The 18,217-nt window shown below is 41.4% G+C and overlaps 1 protein-coding gene across 4 annotated transcripts in view; it reads right to left on the bottom strand.

Moving 5' to 3' along the window:
• The window catches only part of LOC103363852 (supervillin-like), a 40,968-nt gene that overhangs the window by 22,528 nt on the left and 223 nt on the right, over positions 1–18,217 (bottom strand). The window contains exons 2-16 of one of the 4 annotated variants that reach the window (XM_008290789.1): positions 14,365–14,853; positions 11,949–12,098; positions 11,661–11,822; positions 11,257–11,291; positions 9,204–9,265; positions 8,299–8,444; positions 6,298–6,520; positions 4,188–4,756; positions 3,887–4,007; positions 1,764–1,796; positions 1,582–1,644; positions 838–912; positions 653–752; positions 489–563; positions 143–341 (exon numbers count right to left, since the gene is read on the bottom strand). In XM_008290789.1, coding sequence (XP_008289011.1) covers positions 143–341; positions 489–563; positions 653–752; positions 838–912; positions 1,582–1,644; positions 1,764–1,796; positions 3,887–4,007; positions 4,188–4,756; positions 6,298–6,520; positions 8,299–8,444; positions 9,204–9,265; positions 11,257–11,291; positions 11,661–11,822; positions 11,949–12,098; positions 14,365–14,621 — 2,270 coding nt within the window. In that variant the 5' untranslated portion in view covers positions 14,622–14,853. The remainder of the gene's footprint in view (positions 1–142; positions 342–488; positions 564–652; positions 753–837; positions 913–1,581; positions 1,645–1,763; positions 1,797–3,886; positions 4,008–4,187; positions 4,757–6,297; positions 6,521–8,298; positions 8,445–9,203; positions 9,266–11,256; positions 11,292–11,660; positions 11,823–11,948; positions 12,099–14,364; positions 14,854–18,217) is intronic. The other 3 variants (XM_008290790.1, XM_008290791.1, XM_008290792.1) reach the window with 3 other exon arrangements.

The raw sequence follows: 18,217 nt of genomic DNA, 5'->3' as shown, positions 1-18,217 counted from the left end.
GGACTAAATTGTTCAAAATAAAAAGGATTTAAGCCCATAAGCATAACAAAAACTGCATCAGTTAGTTAACAAAACATACCATCTACAACACAGTGACAGCAAAGGTTCATAATCTTACAATCTGTGGTAAAACCAGGCTCACATGGGTGTGTTGGTTTGGCAGAGGACGCTCAGGTCCTGCTGACTCTCTGCAGCAGCGACATCACAATCAGCCGAGGGTCCGCAGGCAGCAGGAGGCGACTGTTCGCTGTAGAAACCTCCATCGAATGCGTTTGATTCATCCACCGGCGTCTCCTCCTTCACCTCCTGAGGAGCTGCAGAGAGCGAGGAGCTCTGTGGAGCTGCAGCAGAGGCACAAATGTAAACTTTAAAACATTTTTCAAACATGAACCTTTAAACTCCATCACAGGCTGCGTGGACACGTCTGCCAAAGAAACAAGCAAGTCTCCACACAGAGTTTTTATGATACAGATTAATGCTGCTCTGACCTTCATATGTGCTTGAAGGAGCCTCAGTGGAGGGTCTGTTGTTTAGACAGACATCATTTCTGTCTGATTCAAGACCTACAAGTTGAAAACACAGGAACCAAAAGTGTGAGAGGCCAAAACAAACGCAGGAGAATCAGAGTGAAAGCCAGAGCGAGTAAACTCACTTCTCATGGCTGTACATCCATCCTCCTGCTCTGTGCTTTCCTGCTGTGTGATTATTTCTTCAGCTTCGACCATCTGAAGCTCAGGCTCACCTCCTTTAGTCTGTGCAGCCACAGAAACAGATCTGTGAGGATCAAATGAGCTCCTCTGCAGGTATAAACATTCGAAAGACAAAAACGCAGGTCACCTTCTGTCTCCACTGAGGCTGATTCAGGTTCTTTGTAGGAGACGAGACTTCTTGTGCCTCGAAGGACAAGTTGGTCTGAGGATGAAGGGAAAACAAAAAGCATGGATAGGAAGGTAACAGCTGAGTTTTGTGCTGTAGGAAAGTGGGAGTGGACTCCTTTAGAGATGAACACGAACAGCATGAAGCATCAAACCAGCATGTAAAGTACAAGATGTAGATTTTACATGGATGGAAACATATTAACATTCTGTCTTCCTGCTCTGCATTGACCATTATAGTGTTTGCAAAAGGAAGATTGCAAAATGCACTTTTTTCTCTTCTGCAACAGAACCTGATGAGAAACTTGTAAAAAAAACAATAACTTTAAATCATGCACTAGCTTTTGCACCTAGTTTGTCTCATATTGTTGCAGGTTTTCAAAATTACAAACGTCTGGGAACAGCAAGGGGACTAAGAGAGTGTGAGCACAGGATTAAATGGAAAGTGTGAAACTAGAGCTGCGATGTGTCACTTTGAAACAAGAAACCAGTCTGCAGGTGACGAGCTGCTCGTTATCGTGAGCGAAACTTCACACATCAGCTGTAAAACCAAAAAGAAAAAAAAAAATAAAAGAAAAATCACATCCATCTGAATCTGTGCGATGAAGGAAACGTTCCACTGCATACAAAACACTCCAAATCCAAAAAAAAAAAAAAAAAAAGAAGCAGCGAATTAATCTGTCATGCAGCCGGCTCGCACAATTACCTGATTGAAACACATGATATATTGGGGCGTATTGTTAGAATAGACAGAGGCAAAGACTGGCTCCTGGAGGGGGAAGAGAGAGGGGCAGGCTAAAGCTATTTTAAAGCTATTTGAAAAGCTGTGTATTCATAATGGAGATGAAGGAGGATTATTAAACTTGAAATCATCCCTCTAAGACTTACCCAGCACTCGAGATGAGAGTTTTCTGATTCTCCCTGCAGAGGGAAAACAAACAGAGAGAAATAAAACCTGAGACAGGAACAAACAGGGAAAATATTAAAATTCACACGTATACAGTTACGGCGGTGAAGACGAGCTCCTGAAGGATCACATTTAACCACCGAATAATCAGTCTATTTACATTCCACATCACGTTTTAGAGATCTCCACTACATAAACACTAATTAGTCTGCATGTATTCCTCAGTAACTTAAGCTTCATCTCAGGACATCTAGCACATTCCAAATCCAGAGTGCTGCTGCGAAGTGATGCTATATCTGGTTTCAATGGTATGACAAATACTCCAATCTAACCACCAGCCGATTTAAGGCCGGCTGCAACAGTGAACCCAGCAACCTTGGAAATGCCAAACAGAATTTTTTCACTGCCGTCATTCTGCTTTTCCAGAGAAATTAGATCAAAACTCTGAAAAATTTGTCATGTTCTGTGATATCACTCCACTGTTTCAAGAACATTTGAGAGTTAAGTGTGGTTTTCTTGATATTGGTGATATGATTTGACTTAAAGAAAAGAAAGACAGATTCATTTAATATTAACTTGATGCAGAAATTGTCCATTTTTTTCTGTATTCTAGGCTGAGCAGTCGCTGTTTCAGGTTCACTTTTTAATTTAATCATTCAGGCTACTGTGACGGCACCAAATCACATGTAACTGGTTCTTCTTTTAATAATGACACGACACGACTTAAGCCTGCACTTCATACAATCAGCAAAAAGGCAGATTTGGGGTTTGATTATCAAATATAAGCCTTAAATTGTCCCATTGGCTGAAATATTAGAGTCAGATTTTTCTATTTGGAAAGAAATAAGCCAAGTAAATAAACAACTGGGGAATTCAAAACACACTTATATACACAAGCTAGTGTTGTGTCAAAACTGCTCTGAGCTCTGAACAGTTTCTTCTGTCACATTTTTCCTCACTGTGGACTCAAAGTCTGCACCTCTATGGAAACAGCACAACCATAGCTAGAAGTACAGAGAAGTCAAAAATGTCTCCAATACATTACGACACTGTTACAATGCCATAAATCAAAAAATAAAATTAAATGACCAGAAAGTACATTAAATCTAAAGAAAAAGTTACATTTCTTTCATCATATATTTTACAAAAATTGAAAGAAAGTGTCCACAGGTGTTACCAGTACTGGGAAAAAAAATCGTGGCTCGATATACTATAGATATTTTACTACTAACATATTTAATTTGCTTGTATACCTGTCTCCTGTCTGCTCAGTGTGAACACAGCCTGCAGCTCAGCTAAAAAGTCCCTGAATTTTTGTCACACATCTGGTGGTCGCTTCACATTTGTGCAGATTTTTTTTTTGTCTTATAATCTGGTGCAAATGGTTTATTTTTGATCATCAAGACATGTAGCATTATCGCAATTTTAAGCTTAGGTTTGGTTAAGTTTTCTAATAGAAACACACATCACAGACGATTAGAGGAACCTTTCATGCTTTTTAATTTGGTACAGAGTTGTAGGGCTCAGAAGGTTAAAGATGTGAGTGAGAACAATCTCCTGATTTGACAAACTGTACCTCTCCTGTGTAGAAAAACATCCATCCACAGGTTAGTCAGTCAGGACTGATTGCAGTGTGGATGAGATTTTTAAGAGCCAACACCACCACCATTGTTCAGTACTCATAATAAACAGATGTAGTGTTGTTTTTCCTCAATTTTGTTTGTCTGGTAAAGTTGCAGTTGAAAAAATGTATAACAGGTTGAGTAACATCAGATTCCAATGATTTATTGTTACAAGCCTGTTGTCCACATTTTTATTTTTGAATATTGTGTGTAAAGATTTCTGTTTTTGCTGGAATTGTTCAAACCTCACTCTGGCCTGGTGATGGAGACAGAGACATTTCCACATCCTTCCAGGCGTGTGTTACCCAAAGAACCATGTTAACCTTTCTGTTGTAAAGCTGTTACTGACTGAATTTGGGTGTCTTTTCAAGTAGAAATAACCCCCCCAAAAAAACCTGGAGCTACAGAGGCTGACCTCTGGTGAAGCAGTTGCAGATTCTGACATAACAAACCTTTACAGGAGCGGTATCTCTGTTTCTTACCTTACTTCTGCTTCTTGACTCCTGCAGTTTAGGCGCGCAATCGACTGCAGTGACCTGGACGTGTCCTTTAGCTGTGGGTTCTTCAGCCGAGTTCTTTACACTCTCTGGCTCTTCGTCTTGCCTTTTGGGCAGATTACACAGAAAATGAACCATAAAACGTTTCAAAAAAACTACAAAAAAGAAAAAAACAAACTGTATGCCTGCTCAGTTTTCATCCTAAAACTGCTGATTTTTGATTAGTAACAAAAAATATCCAGATTGTCATCATTTGACCACATCATGCAAACTGTACATTACTTACTGGACTCTCCCAGTCATTTCTAAGCTGCTTTCCACAGAGGAGATGTTCTGTTCATGCAGTTTGCTCTGGCAGGGACTGTCCTCCTGAGGAGCGTCCGATTCCGACAGGGTTCTTATCGGCGTACAGGCGATAGTTTCCCTCCTGTTTCGAGCCCTCTGCCTCCAGGGAGCAGCGGTCAGTGAGCCTCCCTCCCCAGCCGAGGCTTCACGTCTCTGCCTCCGTGGTGCTGCACAAATCTCCTGCCTCTCAGTTCCCTCCGTCCTCTGGTGTGTTTCTTCTCCGCAGCCTCCACCGTTCTGTTCGACCTGACCGCCGTCCGTCCGGCTCCAGTCCGAGGCTGCAGAGCGGCTCTTCTTCAGGATTCCCTTCAGGCTGGGCTCAGAGTCACAGCGCTGCGGGGCCTGCTGGGGCGGACCGGGCTCTCCGGGGTCGAGGCCGGAGCCGGGGTCCAGTCTTGGCTGTGAAAGACGAAGCTCACTGGGTTTCAGGTTGACAGACAAAGCCTGCTGTCTGTCGGACAGATGAGGGGTCAAACTGAAGGCAGGGAGCTGAACGGGGCCTTTCTGGAGCTAAAACGAGATAAGAAGGTTCAAAAGGTTTATTACTTCAAATGTACTTCAAGCAAAACATTTTCTCTGATTAACTTAAGCTTTAGAGGTAAACTTGACAACTTTTACTTTCCTTTTCCTGCTTTGTAGAACTATAAACAGAAAATACAGGTGCCAACTCAAACCAGAAATGGGTCTTTGTCTTTATGCCGCAGAGGAACTAGTTTTAGTTCCACATGTAACCGTTTAGCTCTTCAAACAACCTCTAAAGGTGTCTCGAAGAACCATCGAAATATGGTTCCTTTAGGCACAAAGAAGAAGCTTTACCTGACTGTAATACATAATAACACTGATATAACTTTACAGTGTTATTATTTATGGAGCTTAACTCATTTAGAGATAAAGTTTTGACCATCCAAAAATATACATGAAAACCCAACGACTCCTCTGAGCAATCACTTCTTGGTTCTGTTTTGACAACAGGACTTCATAATCGTTCAAGTAAATTTAAAGCAAAAAAGTCAAATATCTAATATGTTTATAACTTTAGATTGTTGGTAAGATAGAACAACTCAGTACAAGATGCAGGCTTGGGAAACTGTAATGGATATTTTCTGCTGTTTTGTCAACTACAACATTACAGAAAACAATCATTAGTGGCAGCTCTACATTTATGCTATTAGCTGCCACCAAACCATCCATCCATTATCTATACACCGCTTAATCCTCACTAGGGTCATGGGGGGCTGGAGTCTATCCCAGCTGACTCAGGGTGAAGGCAGGGGACACCCTGGACAGGTCACCAGTCTATCACAGGGCTACACTTAGAGACAGACAACCAAGCACACTCACATTCACACCTACGGACAATTTAGAATCACCAATTAACCTCAACATGTTTTTGGACTGTGGGAGGAAGCTGGAGAACCCGGAGAGAACCCACGCTGCACGGGGAGAACATGCAAACTCCTCACAGAAAGATCCCAGTATCCTCATTGGGTCACGAACCAGCGACCTTCTTGCTGCGAGGTGACCGTGCTAACCACCGTGCTAACCACCGAGCCACCTTGCAGCCCGTCACCAAACCAAATAACTCTAACTAAAACAACGAACCTTTATTACCGTAAAGAACTACATAAAGTACATGAAATAAAGAGGTTTTTCAATTGGTGATGGCGTTCTTAGAGACCACAGAGGCTTTTGAAGAACCATTATTTTTTCAGAGAACACACTCAAGAAACTTTGGGCTCTGGACTGTTGGTCAGACGACAAGATGCTGACTTTAGGAAAATGCAGTGGATATTTCTGTGTTGTCGGATGTTTTACAGACCAAATGATTAGTCAATAATGAATATAACTGTTAATTGCAGCTCTAATTTTGTGCTATCACCTAAACCAAATATTTCCAATAAAAATAAAGCACCATTAGTCCTTTAAACAACCACAAAAGTGTGTGAAGAACCATCCCCTAACAAAGAGGTTCCTCAACTGGGGATGGCTCTTTAAACAACCACAGAGTCTTCAGAAGAGCCATGCAAGGATCCTTGTTATTTAGTTCTCACCAGGCTGACCTCCTCCACAGTGATGGGCTGCGTTCGGTACCGAGCCCCCTTCTGCCTCCGTCTCTCCGGGGGTCCGTCCGGGGCTGCTTGCCTCCCAGGCAGGGACAGTTTGTTGAAGAGGGCCAGCTTCTCGCTCATGCTCAGCTTGCAGCTCTCATCATCATCTTCCACCGACTCGTTCTGCACAGACTCGACCTCAGCTGGAGGAGCCGGTTTGGGAGCGCTGCACCGAAACACAACGTAAAACGGTGAAAAGAGACTTGAGTGCACTCAGAACCTGAATTATTTTATTCCTCTGTGTCACAGATCTCCACTGTCATCCAGAAGCTATTAAGAACACATCAGCGGGCCTCATCGCGGGGTTGCATGTTTCTTCGTTACCATGAACACACACATACTGTAGTTTATTTTTAGTCAATCTGACCGACACCGTCCTGCTGCTACAAATACTCACAGCAGCACCAAATGTGCATCTGAAAATAGTCCTGACTAAAAGCACTATTTAATTCTGTTTCACTAACGTTTATCTAAAAGCTACTGACACAGAAGTTTAGTTTCTAACCTTTAATCCTTTAAAAATATCTGCTCTTGACCTATTGTCATTTGTGACTTATAGCAGTTGATTTCACCTAATGTGGGGTTTTGTCACTTTCACAGGTTACTTTGTTTGAATGCTTTTAACATTGTACCTCACAAGGAAAAACTTAAAGACAGAAAAATTTAATTTGTGAAGGAGATGTACATTTTTCTTCTCGATTAACGTGTTAAGTCTCTGAACTGCAGGTTTAAAAGGCATGTTGTTGTTTTTTTAATGCTCTAAAAAAATTGAAAAAATTGTCCGACTTCTAATTTTTACAATAGTTTGTGAACTAATGCTGTGTGTCGCACGGTTCTGTTGAAAAAATTAACCAAATTTAAGCTTAAAATCACAATATTTGATCAAAATCACGTCAGTTTACATGTCTGATTCAAAAATTCAACAAAAGTATACAATTTATAGTAGCCTTATTTTGTGAAAAGCAAAAAATTCTGTTCACATTAGTGCAACCAAGAAGTCATTGGAGACTCAACTGCAACCAACAGTCTCATAATAAAACTTCTGCTAATTTTCAGCTGAACCTCAGGCTGCGTTTACACATAACAAAAAGGGACATGTATGAAAACTAACTACAAATAGAAGTCGTTAGAAATCTATAATACTTAGAGTCACATTCTTTCCAGTGTTGGTAACACCTGTCGACACTTAGAATAATGTTGATTCAGCATTGTTTCAATTTTTTACAGTAAATAATGTTTGCTTTTTTAATGTTTTATGGCATTATAACTGTGTCAAATTGCCTAGAAGACATTTTTTTTTAGTTCTCTCTACTTGTAGTCATGGTTGTGTTGCTTCCATAGAGATGCAGGACTTCATATTGCAGTAAAAAATTAACCCATAGTGAGTGAAAATGACAAAATAATGTGACACCTTCTGGGGGTCCTAACCCACAACATATATACTTGAAACGCATTGTGTTAAAAACTCTCTTGCTTTAATTTGCAGCTGAAAATAGCAATACAGCTACATTTTCCTCATTTTAAATCAAGACGTTTGCCTTTTTTCTTTTAATAAAGCATACATTTGAGAGTTGTTTTTAAAGATTTACATCTTAAGAATGAGAGTGAATGTATTAAAGCAAATTAAGAAAAATACTAAAATGCATACAATAAATTGCAAAACAAACTTTTTCTTAAAAATGCAAAAAAAAAAAAGATACGAACAAAACACCGACGAAACAAATGTCCCAAATAGTATCACAAGAATAGAAGTTTATTTTATATGATACATATACTAGTTTACTGTATGTGAAACTATTCTGAATCCAATTCCATCCCTGTGAAACTAATAATAGGCTTCTATTTATGTTCAAAGTGGCTGTAAACTTTCACTTATATACAACAAACTGAAGGCAATGATCTAATTGTATATAATGTGTTTCGTGACTGTTCCTCTCCTCCCACCTGATTGCCACTATTTCCTCGCAGGTGATTGGCTGAGTGAGGAAGCGATGGTCGTTGCCTCGCCGCGTCCTGCGTTCGTGACTGACGCTGCCGGAGCGAGGCTTCAGGAAGGCCGAGGCTTCCGGGGCAGACGACTTCTCCAGCTCCTGCAGAGGAGGCAGAGGAGACGTTAACATGCGAACCGGCAACCCACACCCACAGCCTTCACCTGCTGAATTAGTAATGACATGAAAAATGGCAGCGAAAACTCCCCTCCTGAGGTCTCCTGTTCTATTTGTACGGCCGGATGGAGGCGGGTCGGGTAGCTGGTGAATAAAGCAGTGAACTGTACGGTGGAGCATCTTGGCTTCTCGCTACATGCCAGCCCAACAGGTCACAGTGTAACTGGAGAGCCGCCGGCTTCGGTTTCCTCTCCGCCTGCCTCCACAGAGCAGCAGGCTAATTATAACGCAGCTGCTGCGGTTGTTAACGGCAAAACAGAGCCGGCGACATTTTCACCTGATGCTTCAGGACTGAAACTGTGCAGAAGGTGAAAACCCCCAGTGCAGATCCATCTTCTGTAAAAGACTCAAACAGCTTCTGGACCTTTTCCATTGTGCATCAATCACTCTGTAAATTTAGCCTCTCTTTTAATACGCACCAACAAACACACACTGTTGCATCAAACCTCCAAGGACAGCACCTGTTTGTTCATTTATATTCCCTCAAACATGATCAGGCTCAGTTCTGCAGGCTCAGCGCTGTAAGGTGAGCAGCTGAGGTGAGCTTTCTCTTCAGCCGTTCGATATGTCGCTCAACCAGGCTGCACTGTGAGCGTTTAGCTGTAAACTTCAACACTGCATTTGTCCTCGCTGGTGAAGATGTGACAGAATAAGCAGGTCACGAGCGTCGTGTTTCAGACTTACTTTAAACAAAGACATCTTGGCTGCCACGCTCATTTTGGCTCTGTCGTCTGTTTTCACATCGGCTGTGAGAAAAAAAAGAAATAAAAGGCATAAATCGTCATGTTAGGACGACAAAAACAAGCAACAGTAAGAAGTTTGTGATTAAGCGCACACCTCAGAAAATCAGCAGCAGGAGAGGAAAGTGTTGCTGGTGATAAAACAGGCACTAAAATATCAACGCAGGTGCAACTTCTGGTGATATTTCTCAGCAGAACTGAGCTGGAGTACAATACTTGTTCATTTCTTTTAAAACCAACTTTTTATTTTTTGCTAGTTTCACAGATCTGCACTGCAAAACAAGTTCAACATACCGAGATTAGGTTTTCATTATCTGGCTTTAATAAACCAAACCACATAGTTGATTTTTAATCTGCTCAGTCAACTCAGGGTTTCGGAATCAAGCAAGGTTATTCAATGTATGAAAATATGACTTGTTTTGTATTGCTGTGACATGCAGTTACATATTGTTCAGAAAATGTCACCAGCTAACGTCTGCGTTATCAATTTTTTTGGTAATATGTGCTCAAAGACGGGACTTTTCATGACGGCATCCTTTCTTTTTTTCCATATTTCAACTCACCCATAATCAGAGCATTTGATCTGCTTGTATAATATTGTAGATTCTGAATCAATGACAGGATGAGCAATAACAGTGAACATTTCAGGCTTTTATATGTAATAGCTCCAAAGGTTTTGTGGTTCAAACAGCTTCCAATTTTAACGTGCGACAAAACATGCGGAAAATGTGGGCCAATCAGCAATTTTTTCAACACTGTATCGTGGAAAATATTTGATATATTAGTCTAAAATTTCACAAATATCTTTAGAATCATCCAAAGTTTATGGCATAAACTTTCAGAAATCAGAGATGGTCTAGTAGAAATTCCTTGTTTTGAGATGGAATAACCCAGATATGAGCACTGTTATGTAAGAGGGATGGTGTTGGCACCAGATTGAGAATTACAAACTGACAACAAAAAAAAGAGAAAGACATGAGACAAACCCTAAAATCTTTTCCTTAAGAGACACTCTGTGCACACTGAGCTCCATGGCATCTCCTAGGAATAGTGATTTCATTTTCCATGAGAAGTTTTAGTGCATATTGAGCTGCTATTTCAAACATAATCTGCTCCTGAAAACCCAGAATTAAACCTGAAGTTATCTCGCTAACTCCATATCCTGCTTCGTCAAAGAGACACGTCCACTCCTCTTACATTGTTCCATTTAACTGCTTAAATCCCCAAAAAAGTACAATTTTCTCTTTTTCCTGACCTCATTAATCAAGTCATAACCCCACAGGTTTATCTTTAGACCCTTTGAAAGAGGCTGGCCACATATAGGCTGGAAAACACTTGACTGAAATAAAATTAAATATGTAATAAGATATATACACTTTCTTTGCATTGCTGCTTTCCGTACATTTTGCTAATAAAACTTGTGTGCTTTTGCTTGGAGGATTTTTACTTGCAATGAAATATATTTACATTATTGCACCGCTATTTTTCTTTTAGTAAATGACTCGAGTCCTTCTTCCACCACAAGCAAGGCAGTTTTAAAGAACAATTTCACTGCCATACAGCCTGAAATTCACAGTTGAAATGTCCAAACAGCAATAAAAATCTCCTTGCTCCTGCAGTCGCTTTAACAGTGGTGTAAATTCTCACTAAGTATATCTTTGCAGAGACTTGCTTGTAATCTTTTTACAGCGGGGTCAAGAGTAGGACTGACTTAGCATTGCTCCTCTGCCCGAGACATAAATCTGTCATCGCTGCAGAGATTAAACATTGTGAGCCCTAAAAATACAACCAGGTTTATTTCCTGAGCTATTCAGTGAATTTATGGAGGCAACTGCGCGAGTTGGACTCAAATATTTGTTTCTTCTGTCGCTCTTTAACATCTCAAATAAGATGTGTGATGTAACTTTCCTTGCAGCAAATCATAAATCAGTTTGCGTTTCTGTGTTCAAGTTTAACAAACAGGATGGCAAGAGACTGGAAAGACGAGTCAGCTTTACCTTTACCGTTCTCCTCTTCCTCTGCATCCAGGAGCCTAGAAGAGCCAGAAAAGGGCAAAAGATGAAGCAATCAGGTGAAATATGAACAGGAAGGTGACTCTAATCCTCTGCTCCCGTGTTCCCTTTCGGATCCTGCTTCAAACTTCACAATGCACGTCTTTGTGCTTGTGTTTGCAGCTCAGACAATCAAGATACTGCGTCATATTTGCATGTTCTATGTAGGTCACGATGCTCTCATGCAAACCACATGAGCTGCTGCAGTTGCCACTCCTCAGCTGAAGGTGCTTTTAGGACTGAATATCAAACTATAAGTTTAAGTGTTGTATCATCAGCAAAGTGTGTTGTTTTCCACCAGCTTGTGAGTTTTGTTGTCAGAACCACTGCACACCAAACCAGGCCCCTACCCGCTGCTCTCCTCCATCTCATTGGCCGTGATCGGCTGCGTCCTGAAGCGCTCACCGCTCTTGCGCGAGACACCCGACCCGCCGGGGACGTAGCGCCGGGTGCGTCGCCGGCCGCCCTCGGAGCCCGGCTTCATGGCCAGGTCCAGGGAGGACGTGGGGCAGCTGGTGTCCGCAAAGACAGAGCAGAAGAAAGGGAAGAAGATGCTGAGACGAAGGCAGACATTGTCAGAGAGGTAACACAGTCTGATGGGTTGACAGTCTGGATCACACGCATGCAGGCGACCCTACGCTTTCTCGGGCTGCGCTGCGCTCTCCGTCTGCTGCAGGAGGGCGCTTCTCAACTGGCCCACCGACACCCGAGTGCGGAGCTGCGGGGCGTCCAGTCCGACCATGTGACCCTCCCCACTCAGCATGCTGGCAGAGTCCTGGCAACCCTGCCTGGAGTGAGGGGGGAAGGAGGTGAGGATGCAGGAGTGGGGATCGAAGGGTGAGGAGAAAGGCGCTGATGTACCCTTTCGTGTGTTTTCTGAGGAGAGTGTCTGTTCGGTAATACCAGCACTCAGAGTACCTGAGTGAGAATCAGACTGGCTTTAAAACTCCCTGCTGGGACCCACTGATTTAGACCTCTCAGTTTTAATTAGCAACAAAGGCCACAGAGCAACTGGTCTAGTCAAGGATCTGGTGCTGCTGGAAGGTCGCTGGTTTTTTGGTGGCAGAATCGCCTTCCTGGAGAGTTTCACATTGTCATTTTAAGAGGAGCTTCCTGCTGTTACTTGTAAAAATGTGTATTTATTAGAAGTTTCCAAATACGATTGCATGAGTAATCAACTAATGTCCTTACAAATTGTTATTTTGAATCTAAAATCAAACTCTAAGAATTATGTCAAGCCCATTTGGGACCAGATCTGGTGCAGTACTACATGCACATACATATACACATAACATACAATGTTTGAGGTAATTCTTCAATTGTTAATTTAACCCTTAAAAACTCCTCTGGGCCTGTCAAAGTCACACTTTTATGTGCTGCTGCTGTTTTTCTTCCATAAAATAATCCCTTCCTCAGGTAAAATGGTTTAAATGCACCCTTGCTTCATCCAGAATATGCAGATCTACGTAGTCCCTGCCTCTCTTTCAGCTCACATCTGCTCAAGCACACCAGCTCGCCTACAGCTCTGCTGAAACACTGCAAAACTACTCAAACTCAGCAAGGGCTGTGACTGGCCATTGTTTTTAGTGTTGTTGATGATTTGTTAATTATTCTTGTCGTTGTTTGGTAAATAAAAGGTCAAAAAATGTCAATCAGTGTTTTATAAAGCCAAACATGGCTTAAAGTGTCCACAACCCAAAAAATATTAAGTTTACCTCCACAGAGAAGGAAAGAAAAACAAAATACATCCAAATATAAGAAGCTGGAATCAGAGAGTCTTGACTTTGATTCTTAAAAAACTGCTCAAACCTACTAATCAGTTATCACAACAGTTGATTGTTAATTTAGTACTTGACAGCAAGTCAACTAATCAGCTAATCACTGCAGCTCTAAATGTATCCATACACTAAACAGAAAGCCCCACTCGTAAAGCTGACTGTTGTTTCCTTATGTCTACTATGTGTAAAGCCCCAGAAGCCTGCAATGTAGTTTCAAAGAGGAAATACTGCTTGTTTAGCTCATGACTTGTGTTCCAGGATTTATTTTTTTTAAACACACTATAAACATGCTAACAATGTACAAAAAAAACACAACTTGATGTTCACTAGAGTTAAATAGAAGACAGAAAACTGGCACAACAGAAGCTAATTCTTGAAACTAAGTCAGATAATGAGACGTCATGGCTGGGATGAACAGAAGAACACAAAAGATGCTGTAGTCAACCTACCATGATCCACATGTGTACATCCATTACATAGACACTGTACAGTGTCAACATACACCTCCCGGGTTGAATATTAAAGCTCTGAACCCCAAGCAGGTTCTGGTTTTGGCTCATTTTTTCCCCCAGATTGTTTACTTACTGTGGGTTCATTTTTCACTGTAATATAATGTCCTGCACTTATATGGAAAAGGTACAACCATGAATATAAGTAGACAGTTATCCAGCACAAACGTGATTTCTGAGTTCTGAGTTTTAATGCAATAAATCAGAAAAAAAAGTTTAATTGCTTAGAATATTACATTTACAAAAAAATGAAAAAACCTGTAACCAACATGTACAACATTTTGCCAAATGCCCACATGTGTTACCCATACTGGAAGAAATGGTGGCCCTACATTTAAGTTTGTTTCCATCCTTATTTCCTATCTGCTTTGTGTAAACACAGCCTGCAGTTCAGCTGAAAAGTCTCTGATTTCTTCTAAAGTGACTGTTGGTTGCAACTGAGTCTCTAATAGCTTCCCCAATGATTCTTTCTCTTTTTACACTTTCTGGCTCTAATAATGGTGTAATTTTGGCAATTTTTAAAAGATGATATGTCCTTCAGCAACAAAATAAAACTAGTTAATGATGAAGGTTTATCGGTTATGTTTTAGTGTTTGTCTTTTACAGTTTAAACTAATCTTTACAGCGATTTTATGTCCTTGTGCAAGACAAAGTTGTTGTGTTTCTAGAGATAAATCCCTGAATGTTGACTTTCATTAGGTAATAATAATGAGCCATGTTTGCAGGGTATGTAATTTTCACATTCCTCCACTCGTTATCTGACTCACCTCATCATGTAGTTGGACTCTGCAGCAGCGTCTCCCTCCAGTCCATTAGTAACCTCTCGAGTTCTGCCGTTCACTCTGTCACTGAGGCCGTCTGAGTGGGTTTGGGTCGCCGGTTCGTGCACCTCTTTCTCGTCCCTCCTCACCCACTTGGAAGGAAGCTCCTCTATAGTGCCGTAGCGCTCGGCCAGTTCCCGCCTCCTTTCGGCCTTGTAGCGGGCGATCCGCTCTGATCTGGGCTCCAGGACCGGGTTCTCCATGTTCCTCACAAGGATTCAGATGACTCTCCTCAAGTAACGGCAAAGCATTTAGGAGCAAAAAGCAGATGCGATGTTCTTTCTCCGCTCTTCAGCTGAGGCGAAACAAGGGAGCCAGACTTTAATCCAGTAAAATTCAGATTCCATTGGACCTAAAGGCTTCTTGCTTTGCTCATAGATTCCACTAATCAGGAGCTGGAAACCAGTCGAGTCCACGATGAACGCGATGCTCCTCCTGAAACATTAATAATACAAAACAAGACAGGTGAGATAAGTTAATTTCTTACCAAAACACATACACGTCCTGACTGAAGGCTTCAGTTTCTTCCTCAACAGATTTACGACAACACAGATGAGCTGCTGCCTTCATTATAAATTAAACAATTTTTTAACAGAACAACCTTCGTCTAAGTCCACCTACTTTCCTCGTGCTCAGGTCCATGTAAGTTGACCTGTACCGGCCTGCAGGAATCTCCCCTTGCACTGAAACTCAACACCACAGCTCACCTCAGCTCTGGCTCCAGGCCTCGATGGCTCTGAGTCTGCAGGCTTGTTGGTCTTTTATATTAAACTGCGGGTAAATGAAACTGTGCATGACACTGTTTTCTTGTTCAAACGAAACGAAACATTGGCTAAGACATTCAGTATAACTTTTTGCTCTGAGTGGCATTAAGATCTGGCTTTGCACTCGTCCTACAGACATTGTGGGGCCTGTTTAACTGGTCAAACTAATCAGTCTCGTGTTGTGGCAACAATTACAAGACACTGACTCGAGAATAAGACTTCCCCTGAATTTAGAGCATCTCCTAGAGGCTAAATAGAATTTATTTTGTACTCAAAAGACACTACAATTTACCAGTGTTTCCTTAAACATCTCAATGCAGGCTATGGTAGAAGCTCGCGAGGCTGCTAAGCACAGACAAGCTTCTGGTCTCCAGCCCAACAATTTGTGATTCAAATATTAGTTTAAAAAGAGTGAAATGTGGTGTTTTAATGTCCGATTTACCTGAAACCAGTTGATATTTTTTGAGCTGTTTTCCACAAGCAAAGCATTTTAAGTGATAATGTTGCAGCTGATCATCTTCATTTAACTGTAAGACACCAAAATCATGATCCTGATTAATATTCCATTATTTGTGCAGCACTACGGCTAATGTTAAGGTTCTTTTTGCAACCAAATCTTTATTTGCAGTGTTTCTTTCCTCCTGTTCATCACTCATTTTGCTGTCCACATGTGGAGCCTGCTTGTCAACAAACTGAGTGTTCAATAAAGTTTTTTTTTTAAGTGTATTTACAAACCCTTAAATCAGAGTAAATGGCATTCTATCAGTCAGACTTCACTAAAATGGAAACCATGGTAGTTTTGTTCTTGTGTCAAGCAGCAAAAATGTGTGGCATGATGTGTATTAGTCAGTTTTTTCTGACTATTGCGTATGAGCACATCGCCGTGTCAGTGCAGAAACCAAATACCATGCAAATGTTCTCCAACAAGCTGCATCACCCATTTTACTGTTGTCTGAGTATTTAATCTGACTAAAACACACACACTCTAACTGGCCATGGTTTCACACTTTTAAATACACTTAAAAAGGACCTAATAATTACATTTACACGTAAGAACACCAACAAAACCTGCAGCTGTAAACTGTGTCTAAACAGAACTAATGTGGCCTGATTTGCATTTAAAACAGCAACTGACCATCTGACAGGTTCAGAAGTGAGTGTCTATGTGAGCTCACAACTGTGTACAAACATAAATGTGTGTTTGCATATGTGTCTGTGTGCTTCCCAAAACTGTACGTGTCAGCATTCCTGGTGCAGGAAGCACAATGGAGCCAGAACAAAGAGGTGTGAGCCACAGACTTAGTGCACCAGATGGATCTGCTGCAGGGCTCAGTGTTTCTGATGGCAGCCGAGTTTAAAAAGTAAAAGATTCTGTGTTTATTTCATCAGTTTCAGCTTTAGTGCTGCTGGGAAGAAAGACAGAGTGAGCTGGGAAAATGGATGTAGAAAAAAAGTGACAAAGTGTGAACGAATGCAGGTCAGATGTGATTTTAAACTCTAAGAAATGCCCAAAGGTTGAGTCATATTGAGTCAACTGAAGGCCACAGTTGCAGTAGGAGGATGTAGATTCAAATTTTCAACGCCACAGAGAGCTTTAATAAGCTGAAGTGTAGGTGCAGTGATCCCTGCATGAGACAACAAGCTCAAGGATTTCTGGTGTCACTTCATAACACGTGTACACGTACTCAGGAGAACTCACCTCCCTGTGCAGGCTGAGCAACCCTCCAGCGTCCCCAGCCCCACTGACGCCACACTCACTTATGTTTTTGCTGGCAAAACATGAGTAAGAGTTGAGTGTGGCCACACTTGTGTAAAGAGTGAAGGTCATGTGACAAGCTGGAGGATTGTCGATTGGAGGGGAGAATGCCACTGAGGCTCAACAGGGATCATGGGCTTCTAATCTAGCGACACTAGTTGACAGCAAAGCTGGTGGATGAGCGCACAGGACCAATTCTCTACATCCTGCTGGAGATTTGAGCTTCAACAATGCTTATAATATTTAACTAAACAGATCCAGAGGGTTAAATAAAAACACCAATAATTGCTGATTTCAAGAAATAGGTACAAATCTTTGGCTCCTTTAACAGCACTTCAAGCACAATATTGCAGAACTGAAGCAGATATATGTCAAGGACAATAGCTATTTTTCTAGTAAATTGACATTATTTAGGAGCACAAGCACAGAAAATTCAAATATTACATAACAATATGACCTCAGTGTCCAGCAGTAGCAGTAGCAGCAGCAGCATCGTGAACCAGATTAAAAGTCTGGCCAAGAATAAGCCACTGACCAATTACACCTGCCCTGCTGAGCTATCTGCACCAAGGCCCCCCCACAGATCTCTATAATTCAAGGACAAATTCTCCAAAGCCTTTCCTGCATGCCACGAACTGATAATAAATCATGAATGTGGACGGGTTATTGCAGCTTTGAATTGCACTGCATTGTCCGATAGCAGAGACAAGGGCGCTCGAGTTTGACATGAGCAGCTCCAGACCCTGTTAAGCCTTTTAAATGATGTTTGCATTGGAGGCATGTGGCTGGAGGGCTGAGAGGAAGGGCAGGTTTCTCATGCAACCACCATAATCCACTCATCAGCTCCCAGTGGACTGATCTGTTTTTACATTGCACACATAAATGACGTGAATTTGTCCAACAAATATCCACCATGAATGACCTAAAACTGGCGAGATCATTTCAAATTCTAACATAATTCCTTTGTTCTTGGTCATGTAGAGTCACAAACTCAAATGTTTAAGCTTCCAAAGTGCTTAATAATTACTTACTTTAACTAATTTACAGTAATTAATAGCAAACAGAAATCAAATATTAAGTTTTACGTATACTGGGTTGGAAAATAATTCGCACAATGCACTCCCACTTAAAGGAAATTCGTGCGTAATTTGTGCGTAAAACCCGTTTGGACACTCCAAAACATTAAACTGCGCAACGGTCAAGATTAATTTAAAACGTTTCTACATTAACCTTCGCGCTCTCGAGTCACACAAAGTGACTGAACATCACAACCACAGAG

The sequence above is a fragment of the Stegastes partitus genome, unplaced genomic scaffold, assembly GCF_000690725.1.
Source record: "Stegastes partitus isolate 25-593 unplaced genomic scaffold, Stegastes_partitus-1.0.2 Scaffold695, whole genome shotgun sequence".
Classification (NCBI taxonomy): domain Eukaryota; kingdom Metazoa; phylum Chordata; class Actinopteri; family Pomacentridae; genus Stegastes; species Stegastes partitus.
Note: the sequence above shows the minus strand (reverse complement) of the source record. Positions and strands in the feature narration are given on the sequence as shown.